Source organism: Lycium barbarum, chromosome 6 (assembly GCF_019175385.1).
Source record: "Lycium barbarum isolate Lr01 chromosome 6, ASM1917538v2, whole genome shotgun sequence".
Lineage (NCBI taxonomy): Eukaryota > Viridiplantae > Streptophyta > Magnoliopsida > Solanales > Solanaceae > Lycium > Lycium barbarum.
Window position 1 is genome coordinate 1,341,838 of NC_083342.1, and position 15,699 is coordinate 1,357,536.

The following is a 15,699-nucleotide window of genomic DNA, read 5'->3' on the forward strand; positions in this document are numbered from 1 at the left end:
ATCTTTTCAGACACACTTATGAAATTACATTGAATTTGTTTGTTGTTGCATTGGGATTAAATATGTGAATTTTTGTAAAGATATCATGCTATGAAGGATATACTTAGATTAAATCAATCTTATAATGATAAAAACATAATTTAATTCCAATGTTTGACGGAAGCATTTCACAAAGTTGTAAATTTGGACTTTTTCTTTATTTAAAATTACAACAAAAATAAAGGTCAAAATAGAGAATGCATCAAGCATGTGTAAAAATGAAGAGTAGGCGTGGGGTGTGGGGGTGTGGGGTGTGGGGGCGTGGTTTAAGTGGGGTCCACCACCATAATACGTATACGTAACAAATGTTACATATAAAAATCTATTTTGTCCAAATTGTAAAAGATAATAACACTGCAATCAAGAACACCAAAAAACAAGAACCAAAAATCACTCTATTCTCCATCATTTCTTTTCTCTAATATGTCTATATGAATCTTGATTAATTCTTCTCATTACAATCTTGGGTTATATTCTTTTTCTTCTTCAAAAAATAAAAAAATATGGGAAGTAAATGGAGAAAAGCAAAGTTAGCATTGGGTTTAAATATGTGTTTATATGTACCAAAAACACTTGAAGATTCGCCGGCCACGGTGGCCGGAGAAAGGTTTTCCGATGTTGTTTCGTTGTCTCCGACGAGTCCACGTAGGCACTCCGACTGCCACGTGGATATGCCTACTACACCAACTCCATCTTCATCTGGTTTGAGATTGCCTAAACTACATAGCTACAAATCTTCTAAGGTTAGTTAAAAAAAAGAAATGATTCATTTTTTATTTTTTTTTGGTTGTTTGGATTACTCTTATGGAAAAATAAATGGTGTTAGTGATGTTCTTCAACTGTTTTTTTGTTTTTGTTTTTGTTTATCTGGTTCATCTAACCAGAGTCTCTATTGCTCGCTCGGTACCGATTTGACTATACACAGAGTTTAAGAAAGAAATATGATCGTTGAAACGGATATTTCTGCAGGTACTATAAATTATCTCTGAGGGTAAAATGGACAGTAATAAATATAGAAATATGTCATTCTTTTATTTATCTCTGAGGGTAAAATGGACAGTAATAAATATAAAAATATGTCATTCTTTTATTTCTCACGAGTGCACGTGGGAATTTTCACTGCCACGTGGACATGCCTACTACAACTACTCCATCTTCTTTTGGTTTGAGATTGCCTAAATAGCATACCTCCAAATCTTCTAAGGTTAGAAAAAAAGATTTAAACTTTATTGGTAATTTTTGTGTTTTGGATTAGTGTTAGTGAAAATTAAAGTGGGTTAATGATTTCCTGTTTATATTTGATGTTTTTCACTATTTTTTTGGTATATTCTGAATAGCGAAAATTTAGTGCTTTCATGGGGAGAAAGATGTTTTACTATGTAGGAAATATTTTTTCTTAAGAAATTATTTTCCAAAGTTTTTATATATTTTTTATTTATTTGGATTACTCTTAATGAAAACTAAACTGGGTTAATAGTTTCTTGTTTATATTTGATGTTTTTAACTGTTTTTATTTGGATTTTTAGCTCCAAATCTGCCAAGTTTAACAAAAAAAAAATTTAAAAAAGATTCAATTTTTATTGTTGGTTTTTGTTTATTTGGATTATACTTATAGAAAAATAAACTGGGTTAGTAATTTCTTGTTTATATTTGATGTTTTTCACTGTTTTTGTCTTTGTTTTTGTTTTTGGGCTGGGGCTAGTATCTGGTTCATTCATCTTACAAGAATCTCCATTAGTATATTGTGAATAGTGAAAATTGAATGCTTTCATGTGGAGAAAGATGTTTTATCTAGATTTTTTTTTTCTTAGGAAATTATATTTTTAGATTATTTTCTTGATGTTTGGTTGAGTGTTAAAAGTATTCTGATGATATATTTTAGGATTAACAGTTGATAACAATAACCAAGTGTAAACTGAAACTAGAGATAAGATGCATCTTTTTCCTTTCCCAGCTAATTTTCAACTCTTTAAGTTTCTTATTTGTTTTAATGAGATCATTTAAGTGGTTTTGGTTTTCTTTTGCTTTTTCCACTAATTGAGGATAAGTTATAAGCCATCTATGAGCCTGGGGTCAAAGGGTGGAGTCACAATAGTAGTTACAAGATCACTAGAATATCTTTTAGAATTATTTTCTTGATGTTTGGTTGAGTGTAAAAGTTGATAACAATGACCAAGTGTCAATTGAAACTAGAGTAAAGATACCATCTTTTTCCTCTTCCCCCAGCTAATTTTCAACTGAAATAATCTTCAATGGAGCTGGTTTTCAACTCATTTAAGTTTCTTATTTGTCTTTTTTGAGATCATTTAAGTTGTTTTGGCTTTCTTTTGCTTTTCTATTAATTTAGAATAAGTTATAAGATGGGTATGAGATGGAGCTACAGTGGTAGTTACGTGTTCAGCAGAATACGTTAACTTTAGTTTAAACTTTATATTTGTGTTAAAAATTCATTTAGTACGTAAAAATAATCTATTCAAAACTTAAGTAAGCAGAAAACATTGTGGTCCAAAACTCTGTAAACTAAAAATTCTGGAATGGGACATAGATGTGAAAGACCTGTTTCCTGCCTTTCAAGTGGTTCTTATTGCTATATAGAAAGTTGTGTTAGTGTAAAGATGGTGATGCTCTTGTATTCTAATGTAGTTTTTGAGATTCTCCATGTTGGGTGGGGATAAAGTTAGATAGGTATCTGTGAAAGGGTGGACCCCTATATAGTGGTCCACTGGTTTCATTGTAAAAAGGAAACAAGAGACTAATTTCTTTTTTAACTTACTCTTCTTGGAGGTGTAAAGTGCTTTGCTTGGTCAGCAAATACACTATTTTTACACACATGACATTTACTCATTTGGTCATTTCCTTATCGCCCCTTTTCATGGCACCATTGATTGAGAGCTTTCTTGCCATTAAGTACTTTCAAGAAAGCAATTTCAGAGTTGAAAAAACAAAAAAAGAATGGATTTTTATTTTAATAATGGCTGAAACAATGATTTCTATTTCTTTTGATACGTGGGGTTCTTGAATCTTGATTATTTTAACACTGTATTTAGCTGTTTCTGTGGTTTGCACCTACTTTTCAAAAGTTTAATATATGGCCACCACTGTGCTTTGATATTTGACTATTCAAAACATTGACTTTATTGAAATGGTAGACCAGTCTGCACATGTAATAATATTCTTAAATAGCCATTAGTTGTGAAAGTAATTGGTGTAGGCATCATCAGTTTCATCTTTTTATGCGGCAGTCTTGATAATGTAGTTGACATGCAGACAAACAGGGGCCACACTTTACAATGACACTAATCTTAGCTGTATGATGGCAATGTAACTGTAGCCTTCTGCAGATAGGCCTACCAAGTAACTATTTTTCCTTTGATGTCATTAAAAATGAGTTTTTTTTTCCCAGTATACGTAACTGGTGGGGAGGTGGCAGGTGAGCTGAACACTACTCTCTCGAATAGTATAGTCCGAGCCAGCTTGCACTCACCTCGACTAGTTCCATGGATACCTACTAACTTTGTCCACTGAGGCTTGAACATATAAGAAGAAATCAACTACAGTAGTAGTTTTGCCTTCACTGGGGTTTGAACCTAGAATAAAAAAAGATTTCAATTATCCAATTCATGGCGATCCAACAGTTCCTGGGGTTCGATATGTGCAAAACATAATCTAGAATTTAAAAGCTGTTGGACTACTGAGAATTGCAAATAAATTGAATTTACCTGTCAGCAATAAATCCAAAGATGTTAACTTTTTGTAATTTAATCCCTTGGTATAAAGAAATTAGTGACAAAATCTGATGAACCAAACTTGGACTCTTTAAACTTGAATGTGAAAGCTACTTTTTTGTACTACTGGAATTGTATTAATGATTGTATTGAACAATTGTTTGCTATTGGAAGGGCTTTCAGACATCCGTTTGCTCGAAGTATTTTAAGATATGTTCATGTTAGATTGTTCTTTCAGAATAGTCATGGGTTTTAATACTCAACTTATTTTCTGCATTGCAGAGTACTTGTGCAATATGTTTGATGAGCATGAAAGCAGGCCAAGGTCATGCAATTTTTACAGCAGAATGCTCACATTCATTCCATTTCAACTGTATCACTTCGAATGTAAAGCACGGAAACCAAATTTGCCCAGTTTGCAGAGCAAAATGGAAAGAAATACCCTTTCAGAGTCCTCTTACTGATAATATATCACACCCAAGGTCTCGAAACGGACATGTACATTTGTCTCAAGATGATGCCTGGATGACAGTTGTAAGACGGATCCCTCCTGCTCGATTGGACACCAATCGCAACATTTCTACACTTTTCCATACTGCGGAACCAGGTGTTTTTGATGATGATGAAGTTGTCGATCACCAATCCTTCCGCAGCCAGAAAAACTCATCAACCGATGTTGGTAATCATCATTCCGTAGGGGCAATAGAAGTGAAAACATGGCCGGAAATCTCTGCGGTTTCAAAATCAGCATCTCACAAAAACTTTGCTGTTTTGGTGCATCTCAAAGCCCCGCACGCTGGTCAGAGTTCCCGAGCTCCGGTTGACCTTGTGACTGTTCTTGATGTTAGCGGCAGCATGGCTGGTACAAAGCTTGCTTTGCTAAAGAGAGCAATGGGGTTCGTGATTCAAAACCTAGGCCCTGCTGACAGGCTTTCTGTCATTGCCTTCTCTTCAACTGCTCGTCGTCTCTTTCCTCTTCGTAGGATGAGTGATACTGGTAAGCAAGAAGCACTACAAGCTGTGAATTCACTCAGTTCCAATGGTGGGACAAACATCGCTGAGGCCCTAAAGAAGAGTGCCAAGATCATGACTGAGCGGAAGTGGAAAAATCCCGTTAGCAGCATAATATTGTTGTCTGATGGACAAGACACGTATACCGTTAACAGTCCTAGCGTGGCCGCTACACAGATTAATTACCGGTCATTACTTCCTGTTTGCATGCAGCGTATTAATGCAGCTTCAGGTCTCCATATTCCGGTGCATGCGTTTGGTTTCGGTGCTGACCATGATGCAGTCTCAATGCACTCAATCTCAGAATCTTCAGGCGGAACCTTTTCTTTCATAGAAGCTGAAAATGTTATTCAAGATGCTTTTGCTCAGTGCATTGGCGGCCTCCTAAGCGTGGTGGTCCAGGAGTTGCGTGTGGAAGTTGAATGCGTTCATCCTGTTTTACATCTCAGTTCGATAAAAGCCGGAAGTTATAATTCTAGTTTAACGTCTGATAACAGATGTGGTAATATTGAAGTTGGAGACTTATATGCAGATGAAGAAAGAGATTTCTTGGTCATGATAGATATTCCTGCTGATAATAGGTCAAGCAACGATATGACACTCGTAAAATTTAAGTGTACATATAGAGACCCTTTATCGAAAGATTTAGTAACCTTGGATGATGTTCGTGATGTCAAAATTGAGAGGCCCGACACAATTGGACAACTTGTTGTGTCAATGGAAGTTGACAAGCAGCGTAACCGGCTTCGATCAGCGGAAGCGATGGCAGAAGCAAGAGCTGCAGCTGAAAACGGTGATTTAGGGGCTGCAGTGTCCATTCTCGAGCGTTGCCGGATAAAGTTATCGGAAACCGTGTCAGCTCAAGCTGGAGACAGGCTATGTCTTGCATTGGATGCTGAGCTGACAGAAATGCAAGAGAGGATGGCAAATCGTCGAGTTTATGAAACATCGGGTAGAGCTTATGTTTTGTCAGGACTAAGTTCACACTCATGGCAGAGGGCAACAGCTCGTGGCGATTCAACTGATAGTACGAGCTTGATTCAGGCTTACCAGACACCGTCCATGGTTGACATGGTTAGCCGATCACAGACAATGTACCTCGGTAGTCCTGCTCCTCGACCTCCACCACATCTAAGGCCAGTGCAATCATTTCCAGCACGACAACAGCCTAGGTGATCCTAAGACACGCCTTTTCTTCCTGCTCTTTTGTTCTTTTATCCTATTTCAATCTTTCGGGTTTTGGGATAGCTTTGGGCTATATGGATAATGGAAGGGGGTATATTTCTAGTAAAATGTACATTAATAAAGAAGATTTTGGCAAGAAATCAGGGGTAAAAACAAAAGATGAATAGCCAGTAAATTGGCTTCAAGAGGAATTGGGGAGGGTTAGAATTAAATCTTTTGACTATTATGGGTGTATAAGGAGAAATTCATGTGTTCTCTTTTGGTAAGTTTTGGGGTAGTCCATTGTAATTGTGGGTATACGGGGGTGTTTCTTGAATTTATATATGACAATTTTCGTCACTATTCTTTGAGAAGCTCAAGTTAGTGACTTTATTCTGCAGAGTATTATGTAGATATTAGTAGTTCAAAATTACAGATTGTGCAAATATCTTACTATTGCTGGTAACATGACATGAAATCTAATCACTCCATAAGCTTTAGCTTCTTTATTTGATTTAAATGGAGACTCTCCACCTATATCTTTGATTACCAGGCTCCAATCAGTAGGCATGATAAGAGCAAATTGGTTGATTTTGAACCAAAGAATTAAATTATATACATTGATGGTGTAAAAGACTTTTGCACTATCATTGCGATTTAACTGGTTATAGTAGGTTATTATATCAAGTTTGCTGTGAAGAGTATATGATGTTAAAAATCTATTCACTGAGTTGCTATAGATCTGACTAATTCAATATACTTTTCTTATATTTTATTATATATAAAGGTGCAAAGGCGAAGGCCTATTTAGCCTTTTCCAAAGATAACCAGTACGTTAAGTACTGAGAACCCACTGAAGAATGAAGTTTAGAAGCTCAAGTCATCGATTTCAATCCTATAAAGCTTTTATTAATTATCACAAAGCCTAAATTCGAAGTGAAACTTTGGGGCAACGAGAAAGTTGTTTTCGTGGGACTTATAGGTCAATCACTGCTGCTTGTGTTAAGATAGACTGTCTACATTACATCCCTTCGCTTTAATCCTTCTACAAACCCTGAATGAATGTGAGATGCTTCGTGCACCAGACTACTCACAAAGCTCAAACGCGGCACTTAAAAGCTTCATAAGAGTCCTCCAAGTTGACTTCTTATTTTGTTGCTTGACAGGTAAGGAAAGTCATAATTCCCAAGAGTGCAATAGTTAATAAATCATACACACCATGTCTAGAAGAGACGTTGCTATTGTACCTTCTTGAAGGTGGTACGTCGCAATTGAACAAATGGAAATCGGCAGACACAAAAGAATAAGATAAATTCAGAGTATAAAAGAGATAAATATGAACTACTATAAAAAATAATCTTTTATACTACTATCCATGTATCTTTTTCTCAAGGTTAGTATACACTTGTAGACTACAAATGGACTATCTACTTGCATGACTACTCTCAGGTGTTTGTTAGAGTGTACAATTACTTGCATGTATCAGGACGAACTTGATTTCATATAAACCTCCTTATGGTCCTAAAAATAGGTGATATTTCACCTATATTTTTTAGGAGCTGTAAAAAATTCGAGTGGAAAATCCTTAAATTTATGTCAAATTCGCCTGCTTAAGTTGTTTAGGCGCCAGATTAATCTGTGGTCTCACTATATCCCTTCTTAATTACTCTCTTCAGTCTAAAATAATTGAGGATTTAGCCTCTAAAAGTTGATCTAAAGTAATTGAGGTTTTAGTCTATCAAGACGGTTTTTTTTTTTTTTCAAATTTACTCTTGACACATTCTTAATTCAATAAACAAATTTAGTGCTTGTTATTGTTTCAAATCCCCTCTTAATTAAGGGTATTTTCGTCAATACTTTTAATTTTTAGGAGCAAGTGAATTTCTTAATCCATATGTCCAAATCTAAAACCTCAATTATTTTGAATCGGAGGAAGTAATCGACGACATGATCCCAATACAATAAAAAAGGATAGGTTCGAATATTTTAGACTAGGGCATTAATGATCTGGGATCCGATGCCACCACATTAATAACCAAATTACTTATGTCAGTGACTGAAATCTGTGCTAATTAATGAGTTTGATGTTCTGAAAATTGATCCTATCTTTTAGTTTCCAATTTCCAAAAGAGATTGAGCTGCACGACAAGGTCCATTAGCACTTGCAAAATATGCTTTCGATCAGTTGATTAATTACTCCCTCCAATTCATCTAAACTATCTCTCATTAATTAAATGCTATCTGACTTGATTAAGCCTGCACTGATTGAAACAACAAAGGTAAATTTCACATTAATAATGTAACGTGTGATGTTTTAGAAACCTAAAACATAAAATATTTTGTTATAAATTAACTTTTTAATATGCAGAGTTAATACACTCTGTGTTTCCTTTTACTTGTTCAGTTTGCATTTTATACTCCATTTAAGATATACATTAACTAAGTGTTTATTTCATTAAATTCTCTTTATTAATGAGCTTCTTAAAATGATTATAAGTACTTCTATTAGTTTGAGAAAAATTACTTGACGATTATGGTAAAATTTAAAAAACATTAATTCTTTCTTAATTCGTTACAACAATAATAACATGCTTAGCGTAATCCCACGAGTGGGATTTGGGAAAAATATGATGTACGCTGACTTTACCTCTACCTTTGTGAAATAGAGAAGTTGTTTCCGATAAACCCACGGCTCAAAATTAAAGTTAATTCACTAAAGTTAGATAAGTAAAAAAAAAAAAAAAATTAATACGAGACAAATTAAAAGGCGTGCATGAAGATTTTATAAGAATTAAATAAGTCTTATTTTAGTCGACAAGGCAAAGTACGAGATTCGTCTTAAAACAGCGTATCCATTCTTCAGAAACTACGGTGCTCTATGCATCGAAACTCATGAAATTCTACCTTATGCCTGCTAATAGTTGACTTCTTTTATTTTTTGTCTCATAGTTGAAATTAAATAAATGAATCCAGAAATAATAGAATAATTAAAGAGTAGAATATTTAATCCTTCGACCACTTTGTTTAGTTTAGTGTAGTAATTACTGACAAAACCTACTTTAGAAAGTTGTGGGAAAATGTTAGGAGTAATATTCTAACATGTCATAGTACACTCTTCTTTATTTTATGGCAGTCTAAGATTTTGACAGTTTTATGCAGTTCTCTAATTTTTAACATTTGTTAAACAACTCATTTAACTAATCAAATTTATCTTTTGATGTGATTTTTTCTTGTTTTTATGGAGCTATATATAGTTCGATTGAGGGCCATAGTTTTATAAATTTGATTTATTTTTTCGTTTCTTCTAAATGTGTAAGAAGTTACTATTTTAACTTCTTAACCTACAGTTTGGGACTTTGGGGCAGGACATGAAAAGCTCAGTGTGAAATTTAAATGAGATATATCTTTCTTTTTTCAAATTTAAAATGTTCATAATTGAGGTTATACAAAATCAGAGCCAGAAAAGAAAAAAGTGGAATCTGGAAAAGTCTTCTCTCGAGTAACCCAAGCGATCAAATAAGTTCTTTGACAAATAAAAATGAACAATATTGAACACACTATAATTAATGACACGGCAAAATGTAAACTCTTTAGGTCTTCTAATTCTTTCAAGATGAATGTGCTGACATTTGCATGAATATTAGAGCTGAAGTTTAAATTTAGAATTACCTCATATTTGGTGAAGGAACAACCGGATCAGCTTGTTTTTTCCTTTATTATATACTCCCTCGTTCACTTTTACTTGTCTAGTATTCTAAAAATAGATTTTCACTTTTACTTGTCACTTTTAGCATATCAAGATAAGACAATTTAGTTTTTCTTATTTTAGCCATAGTATTAATTACTCACTTCAAATCATGTTTCAAATCCAATAAAAATATGCACTAATTAATATGGGTACATTGGTAAATTATGCACTTCATTTATTATTTCTTAAACAGCGTGAAAAGTCCAAAGTGGACAAGTAAAAGTGAACAGAGGGAGTAGTTTTGTATAACAAATAGAAAAAAGCTGTATGAAACAAGTAAAAATGAATTCTTTGATTTTTTTTCTTCGAAGAGGAAATATAATACGTATTCTCCATTTAATATGTCATGCTTTTTTTTTTTTGTTGATAATTTTACTTCAAAAATGGTGCTCAAACTATCATAAACTTCAAACTATCATAAAAGGTTATGCATGAATAATTTTCTAGTCTTATGGTTTTATTTACCATTTCGACAAAACAAGAATTGCTGTGTCCTATATGTTGTCCTCTTCATATTCTTCCAACAAATCATGTTAACCTACTCATATCTCTAATTTTTCTTTAACAAATCGAGTTCACCATTTAGGCTTGTGGTGGAATGAATTGTTTATCGAAAAAATTCAAATAGAGAGCAGTAGCGGACACAAAAGTTTAAAATCATGACTGTTCAATTACCTTTAATATGTAAGATATCTACTATAGTTCATGAGATAATTGGATGATTAATAAAGGAGAAATTTCATAAATATACAATTCGGTCACTTATATTGTAAAAAAAATAGCCCGAAACTTACATTGTAAAGCTTTAACCCATATATACTCATATACACCCATATACAACATTATAATTCATACCCATAAACAATATTATAACCCATATACACACATATATAATATTATAACCCATATACACCCATAAACCTATATACATAAACACCATATACACCCATATACCACCATATGCACCCATATATACTATTATACAATATCATACACCCACTACACCTACCACTCCCCCCCCCCCCCCCCCCCGATTTCTCCATCGCCAACCTCAACCACCTCCGATGAACCCATCGCCGTCACGTGCGCTCCACCGCAGGCTACTCCACCACCACCGTAAATATTTATCGGAGATGGGGCAAAACCAGTAAACATGTATAAATATATAAAAACACAAGGGCACTCGCCGGCGTTCATGGAGGTCGCCAGAAAAATGCGAATCTGGTCAGATCTGTAACAATACAATTAACATTTAAATAAAAACAAAACGTCACCGGTGACGGCGTTAAAAAGAGAATCCGGTTAGATTTGTAACATTACACCGTGAATCCGGTCAGATCGTTGGGCGTTGTTTGGCCGGAGATAGCTTACTTCGCCGAAATTAGACCTGAAACACAAAGAGTACAGAAGAAACGTGACCGGGGAAATGGGGAAGACAAAAGAGGAGCGAAGCAGTGAGGGAGGGGTCATGGTGGAGCAGTGACAGTGATGAAGGTGGGAGTGAGTGCAAAGAGAGAGAGAGAGACACACAGGGAGGAGGAGGGAGTAGGTCATTTTTTGAAAGATTTAGCAAGCTGGGTCAATTCTGATAGCATTGCTACCCTAATTGACATAGGATGTAATTTTCTCATTAATGAATCCAAATGTCTGATTTTACTGGATTCATATATGGTATACAACGTATTTGGTCATAAATAATGGAGAAAAAATATCATTTAACCCTTGAACTTGACACGAAAACTCAATTTAGCAACTAAACTTAAATTGTATTTATATACCCCCTTAACAACTTTCATTTCAATTATTTTTCACCCTAAAAAAATAATAGCACTCTCACAAGGTGAGGTGTATTACACTCGCGTCACGTCATTACCACATCGTTGCCACGTCATTGCCATGTAAAAAATTAGCAACACTTCATTTTTTGTTTTTCTTTTATTATTTTTTCTCTTTCTCTTTCTTCTTCACCATTTTCTCTTTCTTCTTCTTTCTCCTTATCGCCGCTGCCGCCACCGCTGCCGCCGCCGCCTCCGCCATCGCCCAAAAGAAAATTATTTTTCTTTGATCATTTTTTCTCTCTCTTACTTCTTCCACTTCTCCCTTTTCTCTTTCTTCTTCACCCGCTCCTCTTCCCCCACCCCACTATTCCTCCCTCCCCCCTCCCCCCTCCCCCCGCGCCACACGACTGCCACCTCCACCACCACCTCCCGCTCCTCTTCCCCCACCACACCTAAATCAGCCCAACTGAATCCCCCCGCTCCCCACCACGACCTCCACCACCACCAAGCCACTGCCTCCTTAAATCAACCCAACTGAAAAATCCCATATTTGTCATTTTCATTTTCCTCCTTATCCTTATCACTCAAAACCACGACTGCCCAGTTGTTGAAGAATGTCTTTGCTTTGAGCAACAAGTATAATATCTACAACCCCACTATAGCCCTTCTAACATGGCCTTGTGTCACGTTGCAAAATATTTGCAGGGAGTACTTCCACACCATAGTACGTGCTCTTATAAGAAACTCATTTTTTATCACGCAACATGATTGATTGACATTTAGACTGAGCTTCCACATTTTTTCTCCTTTTTAGCTAACGATGTACTTAATTCTAAAGTCAAAGCAGTTCACGAAATTTTTTATAATTTCCATTCAATGAATTATTGTCTTTTATGTACTTCTAAGTAAGCTTGGATTGAGAAAACTCAGTCGAATAACAACTTCACTAAAGAAATTGCACGAACTGCCCTTCAGTAAAGAAAAAAATTTCTTCATTGTTTTTAAACAATGAAGAAATTGACTGGTTAATAATATACTTCCATGGTGGTAGCCGTGGTGGAGGTGGTGGTGGTGGAGGTGGCAGTGGTGGGGAAGAGGACCGGGGGGTTAGAAAAAAGAGAAAAGGCCCATTTTTATTTTATTTTATTAATTTATTGTATAATAATAATATATATATTAGTGGACCCAATTTTTTATGTCATTTACTTGCCTAAATTTCTTTTTCTTTTTTCTTTTTTGCCACATCAGCATTAGAGGTGGAAAATAATTGAAATAAAAGTTATTAAAGGGGTATATAAATACAACTTAAGTTTAATTGTTAAAGTGAGTTTTCGTGTCAAGTTCAAGGGTTGAATGATGTCTTTTCTCTAAATAATGGGTACTTGGGCACACACTAATGTTAATGTAGTTCGCTTGGAGGGAGTTGCTTTCCTTTAAAGGATTTTAAGTGAATTTAAATTAATTGGAATTCTCAAACACGAATATCGAACACTAAATGATAAATTAAAAAATATCAAGTTCAAGGGAGGAGAATAACAAAATAAATTTGAAAGTTTATAAGTAGAATAAGAAAGGCACCAAAATAGAAATAACAGAGTTTCGTAAAATTTACTTCGCATGATCTGCATGCAAAAGAAATGGGAGAGTCAACAAAGAGGAAGTACATTATATACACATATTGTTGTAATTTTTTTTTTTTAAGACAGATTCTTCTGGAAGGCCTTGGAGTCGAATGCTAGACAAATTAACCTTAAGTTAACTAGGAAAATTTCTTTTCTTTTCATATGATTTTCCTTACTATTTGTATTAGGGATGAGAATTAACAAGTTAATTCCCTAAATGATCACTCATGAGAATTGTCTCCTAATATTACTTTTGTTTCTTTTAGGACTATAATATCATTCAACTATCGCTATTTTTCTCTGAATATACTACACAACACAAAAGTCTTTCTCTCTCCTAGTTAGCATGCCATGTTACATTAGAATTTTATTTTTTTAATAATAAATATTTTTAACTCATTACACCCATTTAACTCAATCCAACCCATGTCATGGCTTTAACAATTCTTTAACATTGTAACTTTATCATACTAGTCTAGCCTTAATTTTTGAAATAATTAATTGATTCCTTCATTCTTCATTGGCTCAATTTATGAACTGAACATGTACATCAAAAGTTCGTCTATGTAATCAAGATGTCAAGAGCGATGACAAAACTAGACACTATCTTGCTTCTTTTTCTTTCATCATTTTAGAATTTAGAATATTAAAATTGTTTTGATTATTAAAGGGTCCTGTTATAAATAAAAATAAGTTTGTTAAATTGAGAATTAGTATCCACATTCGTGACGATATCTTATCCAAAATATCAAGAGTACATAAACATTGGATATTGCCCAATCAATCCTTATATGTGTGGCAATAATCAACATTTGGAAAATGTATTTCTGATTATTCGTCAGGCACTCTTTAACAATGTGAATACTGATAATAAATTCTACGCTCATAAGTTTTCGTTGATTTTGTTGTACTTCAAAATGTTCAAACGATTCATGGCATGATCAAAATGAATATTAAATTCGCTAAACAGTATGATTTAGTAGACATTAAGGTGTTGTTTAATGAGCCATTAACTTGTTTGGATCTTTTTCAATTGGGAAAAAGTTAAGCTTCTTCGGATATTTTTAATCGGGTCTAAAATCATACATAAGGCATGTGTTGGATTGAGTTAAATTGGTTTGATGAGTTAAATAAATTTATTATCAAAAAAATAAAAGTTTAATATGACATGGCCATGACAACTACGAGAGAAAAAGGCTTTTGTGGTGTTTAGTATATTCTGAGGAAAATAATGATAACTGAATTATATTATAGTCCTAAAAGAAACAAAAGTGATATTAGGAGGGAATTCTCAAAACATGAGTGACTATTTAAGAAATTAACTCCAATTTTTGTATAAGAACAATTGCAAATAGGTGTAGTTTCCTAAATATATAGCTTAGTTCTATTTAGATTCTAACTCATGCCTAAGTGATTGGGCTTAGATCAGTTCTCAGTAGAATCGAGAGATATGACATAACCTTGTTTTAATGTAATTTTTTAAAAATTAATTCAAAACATAGCGATTAATTTTTTTAAAATTAATTCAAGGGTTGAATGATGTTTTTTCTCTAAATAATGGGTACTTGGGCACCCACTAATGTTAATGTAGTTCGCTTGTAGGGAGTTGCTTTCCTTTAAAGGATTTTAAGTGATTTAAATTAACCGCTTGTAGGCAGTTGCTTTCCTTTAAAGGATTTTAAGTGAATTTAAATTAATTGGAATTCTCAAACACGAATATCGAACACTAAATGATAAATTAAAAAATATCAAGTTCAAGGGAGGAGAATAACAAAATAAATTTGAAAGTTTATAAGTAGAATAAGAAAGGCACCAAAATAGAAATAACAGAGTTTCGTAAAATTTACTTTGCATGATCTGCATGCAAAAGAAATGGGAGAGTCAACAAAGAGGAAGTACATTATATACACATATTGTTGTAATTTTTTTTTTTTAAGACAGATTCTTCTGGAAGGCCTTGGAGTCGAATGACAAATTAACCTTAAGTTAACTAGGAAAATTTCTTTTCTTTTCATATGATTTTCCTTACTATTTGTATTAGGGATGAGAATTAACAGGTTAATTCCCTAAATGATCACTCATGAGAATTATCTCCTAATATCACTTTTGTTTCTTTTAGGACTATAATATCATTCAACCATCGCTATTTTCCTCTGAATATACACTACTAAAAAATAGGGTTTTTTGACCAAATAATTTCGACCTCACTTTTTGATCGGAAAAAAATCGACCACATGAGGTCGAAATTTTCAGAATTTATTTTTTTATTTTTTTTGGATTTCGACCTCACGTGGTCGATATTTAAACGGAAAATAAAATTTCGACCGCATGAGGTTGAAACTTATTTTTGTACAAATAATAAATGAAAAAAACATTTTAAAAAATTTAATTACATAAATAAAATAATTAATTAAAAAAAAGAGCATATTTCGACTGCATGCGGTCGAAAATTAAGTAAAATTTGGTCAAATATGACTTAATTATTTCGACCGCACGCGGTCAAAAAAGTAAATTTGAAAAATTTAATGTACTCCCCCAACATCAATCGTGCAATTCTCACCCCAAAATATACCAAAACCTAATTTTATCCCAAAACTCCCACCCCCACAACA

General features: G+C 33.9%; 1 protein-coding gene across 1 annotated transcript; it reads left to right on the forward strand.

Moving 5' to 3' along the window:
- Positions 1–378: 378 nt before the first annotated feature.
- Positions 379–6,372, forward strand: LOC132600395 (E3 ubiquitin-protein ligase WAV3-like). The gene is made up of 2 exons (XM_060313527.1): positions 379–782; positions 4,047–6,372. The coding sequence occupies exons 1-2, from the start codon at positions 543–545 to the stop codon at positions 5,949–5,951; spliced, it is 2,145 nt and encodes a 714-aa protein (XP_060169510.1). The 5' UTR covers positions 379–542; the 3' UTR covers positions 5,952–6,372.
- Positions 6,373–15,699: the final 9,327 nt, after the last annotated feature.